Genomic DNA, 21,029 nt, shown 5'->3' with positions numbered 1-21,029 from the left:
ATAAAAGAGTGCCTTTATTGTACAACTTTTTATCATATTATAATCACTTGCTTCTATATCAATCTTTTTAATCATAGAACAGTTTCTGAAGAGAAGGTCCACGTTTTATTCCAGTGCCCAACACAAAATCTTAACAGAAAGGAGAACCTCAAAAATGGATTAAACTTATATGAATTAAATGAGTAAGGTTTATATAAAATAAGGATAACAAAAGAAAATGATTACTATAAAATTTTGTTGAATAATTGCTCCTATCTACATATTTCCTCATTTTTCTCATTTGAGATGGTGAATGCATACAGCACTATTTCACATTAAAGAAACAAAGGTATAGAAATTGGTAAATATAGATATGTCTTTTCTTATACATTTTTTCTTGACCCTTTATCACTAGGTAATACAGTGGAAATATTTTCAAAAGGTATTTTTGTGATACAAGTAAAATCTTGTTTACTCTGAGTGAGAGAACAGACTGTATTTTCAGATTAAAAACAATTATCTCCTTATCCATGGGGTAGACAGGAATCACAAACTTTAATGTCAGGCTTAAATTTCAGTTCATCCAAGCTATTAATGAAATAATGCAGTCTCCTCTGAACACATATAAGCAATACTAAGCAAATGGTCAGATCCATATCAGGTAGTTTCACTCCTCTGTTTAAAGCACCATGATGATCTAGAGCATTAGAGATTCATCTTGTTAAAAATACATGTTTTCCAAATATCATCCCAAGTGTAGCATCAATGATAACAGCAACTAACGTTAACAGTGTACTCAACTTTACTAGTTATCACCTTAGAGACTAAATAATTTCACATAAATTTACTACTAAAGGAAAGTGGGAGATAACAATCCAAGTTGGTCATTCACCATCTTATAAAACAATATTGAAACTCTAAGAGGTTAAATAACTGGCCTAAAATTACACAAATATTGGTGTCCCAAGCTATTCGCCAGGGTCCAAATTACAGTAGGACAGATCAGGAAGACAAAACTACTTTTTATGAGTAGGGACTAAATGAAAAACAACTCATAAAAGATGCTGAAAACGTTTTCACATATGTAAAAGTACATTTCTCTATGTCTGCTATGGTAAAAGCACTCCGTTAATTAGCTGTCAATGAATGTAGATCATCAGAGTCTGATATTTCCAGGAATGTATGCTGATACATAAGATAAACTCTGTCAAGAAGAAAGCTTAAGAATAGCACCAAATGGGTCTAGAATTGCTGAATCTTAAAGATGAGGTTTTCCTTTTCCTTCCTCCATCCCAAATCTATGGAAGATGGATGAAAACAGAAACTCAACATACAAAAACATCAGTTGTACAGAGTTGCTTTTGTTTGGGGACAGAGGCAGGGGAGTTTATATAGAAACCTGCTCCATCCTGATAATTTCTTGGAACCTTGAACAGTCTGTTAAAGAGTTTAAAAATCACAGACTTAGGTCAATCAATTTATTTTACAAATACAGATTTTAAGACAGAGAGAGACATGCTGATGGTCTCAGAGCTAATTAGTGACAGCATTGGAATATAACTGAAGTTTCCAGTCTCTGATCTGGAACTTTTCTACTACACCACACCATTAACAGATTGTTTTAGAAATTTGAGGATAACAGTTAATGGATAACATACCATTCTTCTTTCCTTTTATAATTTATATTCATGAGACATATAATGTATGTTTATTAAAGACAAATGATAAAACTAAACAAAATGAAAATGATTTATCTACCATTACCCTTTAGAGAAAATGAGGTCAATACTTCCATGTATACATGTGTATATATCCTTCCAGACTTTTTTCATATGTAAATATACACAAATGTACCCTTTGGAAATGTTTTCTTCTCAATTACTTAATATTTTACAATGGTCTTTCCACATAAAATATATATATATATATATACCTATATATGTATATATATATACCTATATAGGTATATATATATATACCTATATGTGTGGTATTTAACATAAGGTATTTAGTCACATAAACAAACTTGTATTTATCCATTCTTCTCTTTATAATTAAGTATATGTACTATTCATTATCATTTTTTGTACTACTACTCCTATTACTATTACTCCTACATCCACCTTGTAGACCAGTGTCTTGTGAAAAACTATGATAATTACATTAGGATAAATTCCTAAAAACAGAGCTTCTAGCTCAAATTGTCGCTTTTTGTTTTTTAGTTTTAGATACAAAATTTCAAAGTACTGTCCATAGAGGAAAAACAAAATCACAAACCCAAGGACAGAATAAGACTGCCATAGCCATATTCCAATTAATACAGGGTTGTTTTTAATTTTTTTCAAATATGACAAAATGAAAATGTTTCTTAGTTTTAATTTTTGTTTCTTTCATTACTAGTAAGGCTAAAGATCTTTGTATGTAACATCCTATTCCTAGTGTCTTTTAATATAAATAACATGGAAAAGAATATATAGTCTCCAGATTCTTTAAAATAAAATAATACACTATATGGTATCGTTAGAATTCAGAACTGTTCCTATGTAACATTAATGAATGGAAGTTGACAGGAATGTCTCAAAACACCTAAGTAGAGACACACACCCCCCCCCCCCGCCAAAAAAAAAAAAAATTCTTGAGGGCTAGGGAGGAAGCTAAAAATATACATTACCGAGGTTTATCACCTGCAACGGTGGACTCCAGGTATCAGAGAGGAGATAGCAAGGAGGATAGAACTGTCTTACAATCAGATTAGTCTGAGCACTGGGATGTATCCAAACTTTGTATGGAAATATCAGAGTGGATCCAGCATTGAGATGTTTAAGTCCAGCAAGTTCAAATGACATGAAGCTAAGCTAAGAACACCCCCATAGTTCCCTGTGAGGAAGACAGGCCTTGAGAAAAGTCAAGAGACTACCTCAATCCAGTATCTAATATGGTAATGCACAGTTCCTTAATGTCCCTTTCAAATGCACAGTTGTTTCAAGATCATACTCAATTATGTTTTATTTATTTCAAAACCCCAGCTAACTAAAAAACTCCAAATGCAACAAATATTCATTTTATAATTTGTTCATGAAAAGTCATGGTTAAATATCAAAAAAAAAAAACTTTTAGACACATTTTAGGGACAGTGTTGGAGCTTAATAGTTAAAGGAATCTTGATGTAAACCTTTTGGAAAGCATTACTGTAACAATTCCACAATTTATGTCCTATAAACACAACAGCCTTTTAATGTAATAATTTATTTCCAGAAACATTATAAAATGAATCAGTTTAACAGATATTTTTACATATTAAAAAAAAAAAAACTTCAGTTGGAAGAGTAATGACCCAACAATATTAGGTAGCAAAGACTGAGCAATTAGATCTTCAAAAACCATTTACAAGGGCAAACCGTTACAATTTTTAGATAACTATAAATGCAAAAAAAGTTGAATATTACATAAGTGCTATCTTAAAGTATTATAAAGTATAACACAAAAAAAAATACAAATTCAATATACTATAAATTTTACCAGAAATTTATAAGCTAGAAATAAGAAACATTAGTCATTCCAATTCAGACTGAATGTAAAACCAATATATCATGATAGAAGTCTGGTAGTGATCATCCGTAGAAAAGAAATAATGACTGGAAGGGGCACGGCAGAGGCTTTCCAAGGTGGTTAATGCTCTGAATTCTGATGTGAACAAGGATTACCCAGGAGTGTTCACTCTTTAAAATTCACCAGTCTGTGCATTTATAATTTACACATGTCATGCACTGATATTTTTCTATTTAAAACACATATAAAACCAAATGTGAATCTGATTATCATGCTAAAAACCCCACAATTAGCTTCCTACTGCACTGGAAGGGATACTTAAACCCTTTTCTTCTTTCAAATCCTAAACTAACTGGCCCCATACACTCTACCTTCCCCCTGCTCACAGGCCCCTGCCACACAATTCTCCTTGCTGCCTCAAGGTTCACCACACCAACCTACCCCATCTTAGAAAGTATACTTTATAATGCCCTCTAAATGAAATGTAGGTGTTTGAACAGTCTTGTTTCCTTAAATTCATCCAGCAGTCTGTGAAATACTATGTATTTATTATGCATTTATTCATTTGTTATCTGGGCACCTACCAGGACCTAATTAAAAGCTAGGGTCTTTGAGAGCAAGGGTTTCATTTTGTTCAAGTCAGAAAAGTAACATAAAACAGGCATGTAAAATACAATATTGAATAAATAGAAAATGAATATTTTCTTTTCCTGTAAAGAAACCTTTTATGTAATTATATATTTCTGTGTTCGTTTGTTTAATATCTGCCTCCCTCACTAGACTAAAATCCTCAAGATGGCAGACTATATATGCTCACCATTCTATAGCCCATACTTACCTAGCATAGCAACCAGGCCCAACCCAAATGCTGAATAAAAATTTGTATAAAAAATAACGTACATCAATTCACCACTGAAACATCTTTTTTTCCTCCTAAGCTCAAAACAAGTATATATTGTTAACACCCAAGCTAGGACCTAAATGTTAGTATTACTGCCTGAATAAAGTTATTTTGTTCTCCAAGCCCTAGAAAGTACCATTTCCCCCACCCTCACACCATTACACCTAGACTCAGAATGAACAAATTTAACAAAATATTTTGTGTGATCACTCTTATTTAATGATAAGCTTAACATAAATCCCCTTCCATCCTGTGCACAAAAATGTTAACACAGCACATGTGACTCCTCTCCTTAGAACACAAAGAAGGCGGCCTTCAGTTAATGTCTCACAATTTGGATTTGGATTTTAAGAATGTTCCCACCCTTCTCTAATTGATAAAAGTAGTTTATTTTGCCTAAATTCTGTGTGCAAACAATGTAGTTTATGCTGGACACCTGCTTTCCTTCAGAGAGTCTACAAATTTGGTATGCTAAGCAGAAGATACCTCTATGACTAGCCCTCAGAAAACATCTTTTCTTGAATAAGCTTCACGTTACACAAGGCTTCCCACGTATCATAGTCATTTGTTGCTGGGAGGGATTAAGTACATCCTGTGTGCCTACACTGGGAAAGGATTCTTGTGTGTGGCTTTCTCTGAACTTTGCCCCATCTGCCTTTTCCTTTTCATTTTGCTGATTTTGCATTGTGTCTTTCACTGTAATAAATCATAGCTTAGTACTACTATATGCTGAATCTGGTAAGCCTTCTCTCAAATCAATAAACAAAAGCTTATGTGGGAGAGTTCCAACACATCTCCCAATTCTAAAATATATTATAATCAAATTAAAAAAAAAACTACAGAAAAACAAAAGGAGAAAGAGAACAATGATTTTTGCCTTCCGGCATTCATGCCTATGTGGAATCCCCTCCCCCAGAGTGTGGACTGGACTTTTTTATAATGAATGGAATTCCATGAAAGTGATGAGATGCCACTTTCAAGGTTATATTCCAAAACACTGTGATGTCTGTCTTCCTCACATTCTCTCTAGTTCTTCTCCCTTGTTTCTTCTTATGAAACAAGCTCCCATGTAGTGAGCTACCCTCAGGAGAGGACAGAAGTGGCAAAATATTAAGGGTGGCCTCCACCCCATAGCCAGTTTAAGAACTGAGGCCCTCAGCTCAACAGTCTCAGAGGAGCTCAACCCCACCATCAATCATATGGGTGGATCTAGAAGAAGATGCTACTCCAGGCAAGTTCTAAGACAACTGGGGTCCTAAGGTGACTGTAGCTCTGGCTGACCCCTTGGTTAAAGCCCTAAAGGATGCTGTCTGACAGAGGACCCAGTAAAAGCCATCCCTGGATTTCTAACCTGCAGAGAAACTGGGATAATGTTATTGTTTTAGTCACTAAGTTTGAGAGTTAATCTGTTACTCAGCAACAGATAACTAACATACTCTACCACATAAAACAACTAAAAATCAAGAGAATATCTATTATGCAATGGCTTCCAGATGTTCGACATCAGGCAACAGATGACAAAGATGCCTGGAAATAGTGAAGTGAGCCTATGACAGCCCTAGCTTACTGCTCTAAAAGTTCAAGCCCTTGCTGCAGGGAAAGGCAACTCAGGCAGAGAAGCTTAAGTTCCCAGGGCAGAGTCCTAGAGAATAAAGGGTTTCAGAGAGAGAGAGAGAGAGAGCGTGAGCCCAAGGGGAGCACAGGGAACAGGCAGGGAACAGGCAGAGAACAGGCAGGGAACAGGCAGGACTGCCCCACACCAGTCTTCAGCTAAGGACCAAAAAGCCAGTGTGAAAACTGCCTGAATGGAAAGAATCTCCTGAAAGAATGAGAAGGACCAATTCCTGAAACTCACTTAGGATCAGGAAAGGTACCTACTACCACCATGAGAGTGGGAAACCCTCATTAATTCATGGGGCATCAGGTAATAATGAGGCAAAAATAGCACTAAACTGAAGTTGATCCCATCTAATAAAGCTTAAAAACAAGACCAAAAAAGAACAAAAGGAAAGGGATTCTATTCCAAAGAATGGCAGGACACGGCTAATATACAAAGGTATATGAGAGAGTATGCCTGGGGGGTGGTTCTGAGGATGGTACAGCAAGGGAGCAAAACAGAAAACTAGGCTGGGCACAGTGATGTACTCCTGAGGCAAACTGGAGGCCAGCCTGGGCAACTCATCCAGACTCTGTCTCAAAATAAAATTTAAAAAGGAAAGAGCTAGTGGCATAGCTCAGAGTAGAACACTTCTAGTTTCAATCCCTAATTCCCAGTACTAAAAAAAAAATTTAAAAAGATAGAATATAAGGCTGGATTAAGGTTAAGATGAGGCACCATAACATGTCACAGGATACAACACTAAGGCAAGGGTTTGGTGAGGGCTCAAATATACTGCTGCAACAGCTCTAGGAAAGTGAAAAAGGTGAGATTTCATATTGATCCATTATGGCCCATCATCCTATATATAAAACACCTATAAAAACTTAAATTGAGCAATTTTATAGGTGTCCTACAAATTTTTATAAGTTTTCATAGGTGCCCCATATATAGGACAATGGAGCATAATGAATTAAATAGAGATGTCAGAACTGCTAAGGCAGACTATGGTGGAAGTGATTTAAAGACTCAGAGAGCTGGACATGCTAAAATGGGTCTACATATTTGACCCAAAAATCAACCAGTCAACAGTGATCCGCCAGAGGTGTCAGAGGACACTATTTTACCAAGGCAGCACTGGGTCCTCTAAGATGCTCAGTGTTGACTGTCCTCTTCAGGTCAGTGCTGAGAGTGGAAAGCACTGCTATTGATATTATTCTTTTTTCTTTTTAATGTTTTTTTAGTTGTTGATGGCCCTTTATTTTATTTATATATTTATATGTGGTGCTGAGAATCGAACCCAGTGCCTCGCACGTGCTAGGCAAGCACTCTATCACTGAGCTACAACCCCAACCTTGATGGAGTCTTCTTAAGGAGCAATGAGGATGTTAGGATCACAGAACAGCAAAGGTCAAGCAGCAGCATTTAACCTTCAGAGACAAGTTGAAATTCAGGAATGAATATCAAAATCAGAATGACTTCCAGGGGTCTGACCCTGACACTAGAGATGGGTAATGAAACATGCTGTTCCTAGGGCAACCCATCAATTAGCTCTCATCTGCCTGGGGGAAATATCCCAAGAGAGGCCAATCAGAAACCATGCAGAGGAGCAGGGCAGTTGGGAGTTATCGGCTGCTGAGAGATGGGTGAAAGGTTTTGTACAGGGGATTGTGGTGAAGGGATGAGGATGAGGTTTGGGAATAACATGGAAAACAAAGGAATGCTTTCCAGCAAAAGAAAAGAAAGTGAGAATGAGACCAGACTTCCACTTTCCTGCTTTCCTTAGCTTTTTGACTAACCTACAGTCTATACCATTTTTTCCTTCTTCTTCCTGTTCTTATTATCCACTTTCAGTCAGCAACTTTTGATAATCCCTAGCTTTATCCTGGTCATCAATTTGATGTATGTGTTTTTAAAAAAACAAAAAAAAATTTTTTTAAAAGCCCACATTTTTGAACACAGCTTCTTAGTCCCTATTTCAAAGCCTAATGAGTTGAGCCCTGTTTTCTTCTAAGAGGTGGTACAGTGTGAGAGTAATAAGTATCACATTCAGGGGGAAGCATTCTAAGCCATGTCACTGATAAAACAAGTAAATTCTATAGGTCCTACATTTGTTTATGTTTGCACACCCTATGAAAAATCAGGCATGCTACTTTTTAACACACCTGTTGTGAAGTTGTATGAAGTGAAGAATTTTCCCATTCATCCTCTCAACCCAAAGTCACTAAGAATGGTACCCTATGTAAGGAATTATGACTAACTTCATGCAAGACACTGTTAAAATTTCATATCCTATACCATAGCATACAATATATACACATATATAGTATGCTATATATATGTATGTGTGTATATATATTTATAAATATATATACAGCCTGCTTTCCTAAGAATTACTTTTTGTTAGAATTGGAATTAAGAAACCTAGAAATCCTCTAATCAGTTTATACATTAAAAAAAAAAAAAAAAAAACCAGACACTTAAGATTTGCTCAGAATCAATCAACTACAGTCAACTACAGGTTGACTGTAGGTTAGTCCAGGGTTCTTCCCACCAAACCTTATGACTTCTTAAGCAAACTGTTTTCCCCAGTTGAAAAGAAGGTAATAGTTGAAAGTTAATATGTTTAAGTGCCTTTCTCTTGCAATCAAGTTCAATTCTCTGCAAGAAACCAAAACAGACGGGCCTGCCATTCCATTCATCCATACACCATTTAGACTGTCTCCTTGACATCTACTTTTTCCCCCAGAGATTTCCATTTCTGTCTTCCTTATTCATTTAAACCTGATTTCAGTCATCAACAAGAGTTCTCAGGGAAAATGCACAGGCCAAATACAAACGACAAAGTTGGTTACTGGGTCCCCAACATTGCAGATATAGAGGCAGCTGGTTTGGTATTAACCATCAATAGGAACTAGATAAGCTAACTGCTTAGAATTCAATACCAACTATGTTTCAGCTCAAAAGCAACTATGCATATTGATAAATGTCATTAATGACACCATTTTTAAAACTTTAACATTGAATTCTCACATTGCTCAATGTTTACACTATTTATCATGTTCGCCAACTCACAATATGTTTATTACATATATACTAGCAATGCTAAACTTTCAGTAACAGAACAGAGGAAGCTAAGCAAGCAACTCATCAAATTAACATTACAAAAGGCACCTAAAACTCAGTTACTAATCTTTAAATAATTACTAATGTCCCCCTTTTCTCCCACCTTTCTTAGACTATTCTAACCTTTCCTCTTTTGCATGTATCTATCGTTCTGGACATCCCCATCATCTTTTTCCCTTGTTCCTACTCTTTTGTTGTTGTTGTTGTTCTAATTAGTTATACATGACAGCAGAATGCATTTCGATTCATTGTACACAAATGGGGCATAACTTTTCATTTCTCTGGTTGTACATGATGCAGAGTCACATTATTCATGCAATCATACATGTACACAGGGTAAAAATGTCTGTCTCATTCCACCTTATTTCCCAACTCCATACCCCATCACCTCCCCTCACTCCCCTCTGCCCAGTCTAAAGTTCCTCTATCCTTCCCTTGCCCTCCACCCCATTATGGATCTGCATCCATATATCACAGAAAACATTTGGCCTTTGGTTTTTGGGGACTGGCTTACTTTGCTCAGCATGATATTCTCCAACTCCATCCATTTACCTGCAAATGCCATAATTTTGTTCTTCTTTAAGGCTGAGTAATATTCCATTATGTATATACACTACAGTTTCTTTATCCATTCATCTACTGAAGAGCATCTAGGTTGCTTCCACAGTTTAGCTATTGTGAATTGAGCTGCTATAAACATTGATGTGGCTGCATCACTGTAGTATGCTGATTTTAAGTCCTTTGAGTATAGACCAAGGAATAGGTTAGCTGGGTCAAATGGCGGTTCCTATCCCAGTTTTCTAAGGAATCTCCATACTACTTTCCAAGTTGTACCAATTTGCAGTCCTAACTGTTCCTACTCTTATCCCTTTCACAGTCTACTGTTCTCTACTACTCTCTAAATTGGCCATCAACGGGGGTTGAGGGTACATAATTTATATAAACATATAAATCACATATTTACATAATTTTTAATATAGCTTTAGTCCTACTAGTTTTAAAAGCTGACGACTAGAACACTGATGACTAGAAATAGTATAGTATGGGCATTAAGAGCAGGACTCTGGAGTTGGTATAGCTGGGTCAGTGTCCTGTTCTGCGACTTCTGAGATGTGTGACCTGATCAAATGACTTAGCCCACCCATCAGTCTCCTCTTGTGTAGAACTGGAATGCAACAATAAAATCATCTCCACAGGATTATAAGAACTAAAGGAAAATAAAAGTACTCACTAAATGTGACCTATTTTAGTCTCTCACAAAATATTGAACTAAAGCTCCTCAGTGCCTTTTTCATTGTTTTAGAGACTTAGTATGACGGGTTAACTGTAGGACATAGATAGGTGTCTTTTCCTCCTATGCTGAAGGCCAGTATTTCTGACAGCTACAATTCTAAAGCTTCCGGTGAATAGTTCTCCAGTACCACTGGTGAAATATGCAAGTGGTCTGGTTGGGTTTCTCCTAACAGTGATGAATAGACCTCTCATTCCCATGTACCCAATGGCACCTGCAAACCTTACCAGAGGAAAATTGTTTCTGATAATACTATATTCACCACCAGCAAGTTTTTCCCATGCTGCTTCCAGCTGATATACCTACCTATCTCCTGTCCACAAAGAAGGGAGCAGTGAGCACTAGGAGCAGAGAGAGAAGAGGACTGCAGAATCACATCTACAAGTTACACAAAGGTCATCCTGGAGGTCAAGTTAAGGAGAAGGCTCAAAACCCTCAGGGTCCTTAGCCTGAAGTCCTTTCAGGCTCCTAGCTGATTAAAACAACAATAATTAAACATGCTATGTTGACAATGAAATATTACAAAACATGAAAAGTTGAGATCTTTTTCTACATGTTCAAGTATTCTGGATTAAGTCGAGCTCCTCTCCAGTTGTTGGGAAAAAGATAAGAGATAGAGACAGAGAAGGAGGAGGAGGAGAATTTGGCCACTTAGAGTTCTTCTACAATTATTTAAATAATACGGTAAGTGATAACAACATAACACTTTAACATTTGCCTTAATTTTTAAAAGAAGATATAAAGTAATATTTAAACAAGACAGTAAACTTCAGTTTCTCCTTTAAAAAATATTTAAAAATAGAAAGTAAAAAACTCTAACTCCCTTTCCATCACTGAAGACCAATATGGAGGAGAATCAACTGCGAGTCTGGGTTAAAATGCAGTTGTAATTATGAAAGTCTGGGGTGGGACTGTCTGCATGTCTCAGAGGTACCCAGAGATACACACAATGCTGTTTCCCAGACCACACAAAGGAGAGCAAGAAAAAAAGTTTCCCTAAACATCCAAAGGCCTATTCCCAACGTCCTAACTTATAAGTCTGAAGTTTCCTTCCACAGGTATTAGAAGCAGAATTCTAGCAGCTCGAAGAAGGAAACTCATCGTTACTATGATCGTAAGACCAACAAATTCTATGAAGAAGCTCTTTCAATTTTCCATGTGGTTTCCCTACAAAAGAAAAGCCTAAATAGATTTATACAGAATGACCATTTCTGTTAAATAAAAAAGTTTCAAAGCATTTTACTGCCTTCTTTAAAAGAAAGAAAATGCACCTTCTTCAATGGTATGGTATTTTTCCATTCTTTTTTTTTTTTTTTTTTTTTTGTAGTGCTGGGGATCGAACCCAGGGCCTTATGCTTGCGAGGCAATATTTTTCCATTCTTAACATTTTAAAACAAACATGAACAGAACTCTTCTCTGAAAAGAGGATATGTGAATAAAAACCTGAAGAAAGTGAAGAAGCATGCCAAGACAAGATCTGGGAGGACAGTGTTTCAAGAGGGAAAGTGCAAAGGCCCTGAGACTGAAACAAGGAGGCCACTGTGTTGAAGAATGAGTAGGGGAAACACAAATGTTCACCAAAGTAAGGGAGATAAGAAAGGAAGGTCCTTGGCTTTTATGCAAGTGATACTGGCAGTCTTTGCAGGCTCTGGGTAGAATAACTTGCTGAGTTTAAAAAGATCACATTGGCTGCTAAACTGAAAACAGGCTTTCGCTGTATATACAGAAATATATACAAAGAAAGTAATGTGAGGTTCTCCCAAACTTGATGGTCCCCCATATTCCTTATGAGCTCTCTCTGTATATAGCTACTATACACACATAGAAACAACTGTCACTTGCCATCTGAAACAAACAAACAAACAAACAAGAACTGGCGTGATGGGATACATCATACGTATGAAATACTGATGCCCAATTTATTGTATCTAAGTCCATTCCTAACTTTCAACCACTAGCTCTAAATACTGGTAAGAACATTTGAAATTTATCACACACCAAGGTGGGAGGAAAAAAGAGAGAAGCACGTGCTCTCTTTTCCTAACAGTAATATGGGAATTAATAATGTTATTATCTATAAAATTTAAAAGTAACTTTCATAATAATAATCTCCTAAGATTTACTCAATCAATATAAAGATGTTTTTCTAAGTAATGCCTTAAAAATATTACTCTGACCCAGTAATTTCACTTGAGATAATATCCAGTGAAAATAACAGTAAACAGGAAACAAATTTCATCACAAAAATATTCTCTACTTTATAAAAGCAAAAAAAAAAAAAAAAACACACTTTAAATATCCACAGACATGTGATTAAAATACATAAATCTTGTAGATTATGCAGCCAATAAAAAATGATGCCTCAAAACTGTAAAAATGGGGGCTGGGGAGGTAGCTCAGTCGGCAGAGTACTTGCCTTGTAAGCACAAGGCCCTGGGTTTGATCCTCAGCACCCAAAAAATAAATAAATAAATAAATAAATAAATAAATAAAAATGTTCATAACACAATTTTTATATTTGTAAGATAAAAATACAAAAACTGGAAAACACAAAAGCACCAGGAAAAAACTGGCAGTGTAACACATCAAAATATTAACAGTAGTTACATTTGGAAGATTAAATTATGTAAATCAATTTTAATTTGTATTTTCTAATGCTTATAAGTGATTTTATTTATAATTTTAACATTATTTTATTTCCAATATAAATCATGTAACATCACCTCTCTGCATACTATATCAACCTAGAAAACATTAATAATAATTTGTAAGATGTATCAAGTACCTAGCATGCCAGACACTGTGCTAAATGCTGAATCCTGGCTATCTCACTTTAATCTTCACAGTAATCCCTAATGGCAATACTATCAGAGATAAGGAAGTAATGCTCTAGTTCACACATCCACCACAGCACCAGGATCATCTCTGGACCTTGAATTTAGTTTCTTGGGCACTAAAATCTGTACTCAAATATAGTACTATCCTGCCTCCCTACAACAATGTAGAAATACTTAGTAAGTAATGTAACCTTGATCAGAGTTCCCAGCATGCCACACTGATCAGCATTCTCAGTATAGTAGCACTCTCCTACTTCCCATATCATTTCATTTATCTCCTTCAGTCTGCCTCCCTCATTCCTCATCCACCTTTTTATTTACTCCTTTTCTTTCTCTTCCACACTTCATCTCTACCTATACCATACCATCAGCTTTTAACCAGCAGGATCCTTGAGCATTGATTAACTCTGGTGGTGAAACTCAAAGGAATCAACTGCTGTTTTAAGTCTTATTATAAATTGGAAATTACACACTGGAAGCCAAAAGCCACTTCGGACTACCAGATATGTTTTGCTCTAGAGCCTACTGTTTTGAATAAGTCATCATTTAAAAATTAAGACAAGTTCACCTAAAAAATCCAAAATTTTAGCTTCTCTTAAAATAAATTAAAAAAAAAAATCTGACAACAGAGGTGAAACATGGCTTATTCTCCTAAAGATTAATCTCCCATTTTATCTACAGTCCCCACCAATCCCTAATCTCTGACACCTGACTTTTTTCAAGTCTCTTAACTCTTTTATGACCCCCTTCATTCTCCAATGCCTAATCCCAAAGGTACTGAGTTTGGACCCCCCTCTAAATACTTTTAATAATGGCACCAAAGTCCTGGGACATGTTGTCACATGCCATTTTTACTTTTTACTAAGTTCTGCTAATTCTTCTGAGAGATGCTAAGAGCTAAAAGGCCTATTGTCAGATCTAAACCACAAGGAAGGTAGCAACAGCAATCATGGCAAAACCACAGGCAAAGGCATATCCAAAAGAATTTGCTATTAGCTGGCTCACTGGATCAACTCACCTCTAGGATCTATCGCAACTCATATATTCCTTTATCATTAGCCAGAATGAGGAAGGTTTTAGTATTAAGTTTTCTGATGATGAGACTAATTAGTTTAGTAATTGCTGCAAAGCAGTTACAAAACGTACAAAAAAAAAAACAAAAAAAAAAAAAAAAGCATTTTTTAAGTTTAAGCTCTGTTGGGCTTCTGATAGAAGAATTTTAAATAGTAAGATTAACGGCAGTATCTACCTTCTTTTATTGTCTTACTAGCTATTCAAAATCTATATTTTTATGGTAATGTAATTCCATTAGAGAGAGGGTTTTAAAGTGAACTGAAGGATCAATCTTACACTGGAAGAAAAATAGACTAAATGACGTCCATCTCTGATTTCTCTAACACATTAGTCTGTTGTATTCAGCTTCAACTATCAAACTTTTTTTTTTTTTTAACAATTCCAGAACAGAAAGAAAAACATACAGAAAACTTTTAGAGACCCAAAGGTCCAAACTAATTTCAAGTCTCATATACTGAGAAGTTTGTCATGGCTGTGGAAGAAATGACAATGGGGAAAGGAGAGAAGTATGGGTCCGCACATTTCATTTATCATTCGTTGCTTTGAATAATATTTTAAATTGTTTTTCTTCTAAATTTCAAACAATACTAAAAACTTGTTTTTAATAAGGAATACCCATGAAATGGTTAATAACCCATGAGGTAAATAATTCATAATTCTGAAATATTCACTGATGAGTGGAACAAAAGCTATGGTCCACATTTCTTTGTATTATGTAAGAAAGGCTATTATGCTAAATATGTAAAATATAATTTATGATTTACAAAAGCAGTCTGTACCTGATAACATTGATTAAGGGTTGAAAAGAGAAATATGGGATTTGCTTCTTGGAGAAGAAAACTAAAAAGCAGATAACTATTGTAAAAATATACCCAGCAAATTTTCTCCACTGCAAAATATGTATTTTCTTCAAAAGCCTGGCTAATAACAGAAAAAGTTCAAAAAATTATTTTGGTTTGATCCCACTGTGAAAGAAACCAAGAACCATTTTTTCATTATAAATGAAAAACCTGAAAAACAAAACACAGTCCAAAATCTTGCCTACCATCTTATAAGCAAAATATTAAACACCTCCAAAGATAATAAACATTTTTACAATTTTATTACTTTATTATTTGCTAGTTTTATTGTTTAATTCATTCCAACTCCCCTCCCCCACAATTTAACACTATACAAACAGTCTCATCTGTGCTACTTCTATTCATTCTTGTAGAATTCAGAACATTAGATTTATAATGTTGCATATTAAGGAAGCATTCCAAAAAATAGTAGTAGTTTAAAAGATTACATCTGTACTGTTACAAGAAGAATGCTTTCTTAGCTAGCATCGTCACTCTGCTCTATACATTATAGCAGTTTTAAATTCAAAAGCAAAATTATGTATTTATCAAACAAACCTGACCACTCCATGCACAATACAGATTGCATAATAAACTCCAATTATGGTTGATCATGCAGTCTAGAAGCCTGAATTGGGCCATGACTGCCTATAGGGCAGTCTTCCTCTCTTCTCTGACTCAGCTTTTGTCAGCACAGCAGCCTGCCACAAGAGCTCTGCAGTGATGTGATCGGCACAGAGGCTCTTTTCCCCCCTCCCTTTCCTGTCTAAGCCACTACAGCTAACTGGCAGAACTACATCATCTTCCCAATCACTGGTACACTTAAAATATTTACAGTATGAAGGAAAGGCTTTCTCAAAAGTCTTATTCAGGAATTAACATTATTTAGTTTTTAAAAGATTATCACTTTTTCTTCTTTTTAGGTTACACATGTTAGTATTTATTTATTCAATGAAAACAACTTTATAATTAATCATGCTAACTATGTTCCAAAACAAAACAATTTTGACACAAGCTTGTGGCACCATTAATGACCCTTTGACTCAACCCAAGGATACCAAAGAGTACTCAGTCCTTTCTTAATCTCTCAATAGCATCTCATACTGCTAACAATTCCTTTAATGTCCCTCATCCTGGATACCATATACCATATGATCACTCTCTTTGTTGTCTTATTTCTTTAACTCTTTTGCCTTCTTTGGAGGATGCAATGCAAGTCCTAGTAAGACAGACTCCACTACCTCAATTACTACCTACTACATGTAGGACAAGGAGCATTATAATACCTTTACCTTCAAACTTCAAATCATTCATTCATAAAATAAGAATAGTAACACCTACCCTCATGGAGGTTATTTTCTGTATGAAATAAAATAACATCTTTAACATACTTAAGACAGTATCTAACAGACACCTAATAAATTATTCTCATCAATATTCTTAAAACCTGAATTCCCTTATCTAAATTAGAATTCTATCCATAACCCACTTTCTCCTTTCTCATACTATACCTAGATGAGGTCATTCTCCAGACTTGATTTTAACTATGAATTACTTCCAAACCTCTTTACAGTGCCACCCATTATCCCAAGATCCAAATTTGTATGACTAAGCTCTTGCTACTCACACACACCTAGACACCTTACACTATATGTCCAAAACCAAACTCATTATCTTCCCTCTCACAACCTCACCTGCCACTGTAATCCCCTCATCTGCATGATGGCAGCATAACTCATCCCCTTGGTCACCAAAACAGAGAAACTAGAGTCTTCCCAACTTCTCTTCCTTACTTCTCATATCCAGCTACCAAATCCTGCCACTTCTAAAATACACATTGAATGGTCACTTTTCTATTCCTCTACCACGGCCTGAATTCAGATCTCCATCAACCTTCTCCTAGACTATTAGTTGGTCTTTCAAACAACCTGTCTCACTCCTCTCGGAATGTTGCCTATCTGGCATTGATATATATTTAAACCTAAAGCTAATCATGTGACTACCCTGCCTAAAATCCCTTTCCTTGCTCCTTTTTGCCCGCATAGCAGGGCTTCTCCAAGTACATTCCCACTTGTTCCATAGGATGCAGAACGTGAATTAAAGTTAGATGAAAAAGGTCAGCAACAGCCAAATAACTTTGAAAAAAAGTCAGGTTAAACATAAGAGAAATAAAATTGCGGGCTAGGGTTATGGCTCATGGGTTAGGGTTGTAGCTTAGTGGTAGAGGGCTCACCTAGCATGTGTGAGGCCTTGGGTTCGACCTTCAGCACCACAGAAAAATAAAATAAAGGTATTGTGACCACCTACAACTAAAAAATATATTTTAAAAAACTGCAAGGCCGCTTAAAGTATAAATATGAAAATCAAATTCAAGGTCTTCAAAATCTGAAAACTGAGGTTCCTGAAAAACTTATTTCTAACTCGCTCTTGAAATCTTAGCTAGCTGGTCTGTTCTGTCTGTCCCTTTGTTGGTGGTGTCCCCCAAGATTCTGACCTCCTTCCGTCCTTATCTCCCTCAATAAGCCAAAACTACAATTATGGTAGATGTTGGCCAACTTACCCTTGCCTATCAAACCAAAGTTCTTGATTCCTCTCTATGAGTCCTGGCTGATCACAAGGCCAATTCAACTCTTACATGTGGGAAAACACTCTAGCCACTCATTTCTGTTCCCATCATGTGACAGTTGAGTTTAAAACAAGTCAGTTTTATTTAAGCACAAGGCTCTTTTTTGTCCATTTTGTGTTACTATAATTATAGATGATAATGGAAACTGATGAAATGTGAACAAAAATGAAAGTTGTTCTTTCTAAGAAAACTAACTTGAATATTTTGGAAAGATTCAATAGAGGCTGTTCTCATCTATATTTTCCCCTTAGTTTTGTCCTTTTTTGTCTCCAGTGAGAGAAATTCTCTCTGAATTTAGCTACATTCAACTGTAGCATATTCCAAAACTAAGTCTGTTCCTTCTGCCAGGACATTCTTCTCTTTTTATCCTGCTAACTCCTTCCAAAACTGTTTGAACACAATCTTCCCAGAAAAATTTCCCTGTGCCCTACACTAGATGAGCTCTTTTTGTTACATGTTTTCATAGCTCCATGCTCTTCAAAACTCTTATTCATCACATTCTAAGTACTTGTCCCATTGTTTGCAATGCCCATTATCCATGTACACTCATGAAGGCAGGGACAAGACCACATCTTTATTTCTTTATTGTTGTATCCTCACTTAAAAGGTACACAACAAATTTTTGTTGAATAAGTTAATAAATGTGGGAGGACAATTCTAAAGAGAATAGAAATTTGTAGTCCTAAAAGTGTCAAACATGAATCATTTTAAGATAGAATAATTTTTATCTTGTGAACAAAAGGGCCATTTGAATAGTTGTGAGCAAAATCCAAGTTGTTTCCTTCCTTAAATAATTGCACTAATATAGCAATTAGAGCAGATGGGATTGTAGCAAAATCTCTAACTACCTACACTGACACTATACCATCCCCACCCTAAGATTCTTAAAAAGTCTGGTGGGGAGGGAAGGATTTCAGGCATCTGATTTTCACCAATTCTCAGGTAAGAGGCTAGTTAAAATTCAGTAAACAAAAGTTCACACCTAAAAAAAACAAACACTCAGAGACTAATGGCCTAATGATATCAAGCTTTTACAAATCATTCCTAAACACAGTCTGATTTTTACACTTTGATGGTCCCCATGGGAAGCATCTCCACCTGCAAAAAATCCTTTCAAAAACTCGTGAAGGAAAATATTGCATTACTATCCAACTCTCCCTTATTTAAAAGTCATATGGAAATCTCCCTAAATTCCTTTCCTCCCCAGAAAAAAGGAAATGTACACAGACAGCAAACCAAAAAAAAAAAAAAAAAAATATATATATATATATATATATATAAAACATACATACATATATATATATGTGTGTATGTATGTGTGTGTGTGTGTGTATATATATATATATCTCGCATGGACAATATTAACAAAAAAACTAAATTGACAAGGTATCCCTTTGAACCCCAAAATAAAAGTGAGTAAAGACAAATAACTAATAGCAACAAATTCTACACAACATCAGCATCTGCAGAAAGAGTCAAAGAGAAACAGCAGGGCATGTGATTGAACAGAAGCACCCACAATGTATCATCCCTGAAAAAAGATATGTCCATCTGGAACCTATGAATGTGAACTTATTTAGGAAAAACGTCTTGTGTATATAATTAAAGTAAAGATCTCCAGATGAGATCATCCTGAATTACCTAGATGGGATCTAAATTCAATGACATGTGTTATGGTTTGGATGTGAAGTGTCCCCCAAAAGTTCATGTGTGAGACAATGCAAGATGGTTGAGAGGAGAAATGATGAGGCTGTGAGAGTCTTAAACCAATCAGTGATTTACTCCCCTGATAAGGATTAACTGAGCGGTAATGAAATGGTAGGGTGTGGGTGGAGGAGGTGGGAATTGGGGCGTGGCTTTGGGTATACACTTGTATCTGGTGAGTGGAGTCTCTCTGCTTCCTGGTCACCAGCTAAGCCTCCTCTCTGCCACACTCTTCCTCAGTTTTGTTCCTGCCTCACCTGGAGCCCTGAGGAATGGAGTGAGCTGTCTATGGATGAGACCTCTGAAACCATGAGCCCTTCTTCCTCCTCTACAGTTGCACTAGTCAGGTCATTTAGTCACAGCAGTGAAAACGCGGACTTAAACAACATGTGACCTTATGAGGAAAAGGCAGAAGACTGGATATGGAGTGAAGAAGAGCACACGAAGAAGAAGGTACAGACTGGAGTTATGCTGCCACAAACCAAGGAATACTTGGAGCTACCAGAAGTGTTTTGTTTTAGGCCAACAAGTATTTGTAATTTATCACAGTAGGCCCCAACAGCCAAGAGGTACTCACTGGAAAGAACAGGAGCCAATATGGGAGAAACAAGTAAAACTAGGGTAAGTTTTACCCACTTGACAGGAGGTGCACAAACATGAATATAGATTCATGTTAGAAAATCCACACTCAGGACCACAAAATGGAGAAGCAAGTCTCCTTCCCAAGAAAAAGTTGCACATGTGAGGAGAAACTACTGGAAACAAAACTCAAATTGAGTAGTACAAGTTAAAAGACATTATAAAAAAGAAAAAAAGGATATGAAAGAACATGATTCTTTAGCAATCATGCAAACTCAGAAATGAACTTATGGAACTCAGAAAATAATCAGAAGTAGAAGAAATTAACTTAGAAATAAAAACTAAGCTGGAAGAGATACAGGAAAATGTAACAATACTTAAGATAGACAAGGAGATTTTAATATGTGTACAACAGAATTCCTTAGGAAGAAAACCAAACAGCCAAGCAGAGAATAGAACAGATACTAAAAACTATAATTTAATTATGCTTTCCTGAGGGTTAAAAGTAGCTGGTCAGGCTCAGTGGTGCATGCCTGTAATCAAGAGACTGAGGCAGGAGGATCACAAGTTCAAAGCCAATTTTAGCAGCTTAGTGACGACCTCGGCAACTTGGCAAGACCCTGTCTCAAAATAAAAAATAAAAAGGGCTTGGGATGGGGTTTAGTGGTTAAGCACCTCTGGGTTCAATTCCTGGTATGGGGGTATATATGAGCCCCCATTTCCACAATTTAAAATGCATATAATAGTATATATCTTGCAGGGTTATTGTGAAGATTAACTGTGGTAAATAAGATTTGAGGTACTTAATGAGTTAAATATTCTCCTTTATAACTGCTAAATTATCTAAAATCTACTTTCTCTCATTGTATATTTTTAGGAAACAGACATTACAGTTTAGCACTTACAAAGAACTGAACAATACTTTAA

General features: G+C 36.0%; 1 protein-coding gene and 1 long non-coding RNA gene across 10 annotated transcripts in view; one reads left to right on the top strand and one right to left on the bottom strand.

Moving 5' to 3' along the window:
- ARHGAP21 (Rho GTPase activating protein 21) overlaps window positions 1-21,029 on the bottom strand; it is a 132,821-nt gene that overhangs the window by 91,631 nt on the left and 20,161 nt on the right. For 3 of the 9 annotated variants that reach the window (XM_079106290.1, XM_079106297.1, XM_079106298.1), the window contains exon 1: window positions 15,752-16,005. The exons of the other annotated variants lie outside the window; for them this stretch is intronic. In XM_079106290.1, the coding sequence (XP_078962416.1) occupies window positions 15,752-15,835 (84 nt within the window). In that variant the 5' untranslated portion in view covers window positions 15,836-16,005. Of the gene's footprint in view, window positions 1-15,751; window positions 16,006-21,029 lie in introns of those variants that run through there. 9 annotated transcript variants of the gene reach the window in all.
- LOC306641286 lies at window positions 1,973-11,852 on the top strand. The gene is made up of 2 exons (XR_013758106.1): window positions 1,973-6,111; window positions 6,151-11,852. It is a non-coding gene; the product is annotated as an uncharacterized lncRNA (long non-coding RNA).

The sequence above is a fragment of the Sciurus vulgaris genome (genome assembly GCF_902686455.1).
Source record: "Sciurus vulgaris genome assembly, chromosome: 12".
Lineage (NCBI taxonomy): Eukaryota > Metazoa > Chordata > Mammalia > Rodentia > Sciuridae > Sciurus > Sciurus vulgaris.
The sequence above is the reverse complement of the archived record's forward strand: the minus strand, read 5'-3'. Positions and strand labels throughout refer to the sequence as shown.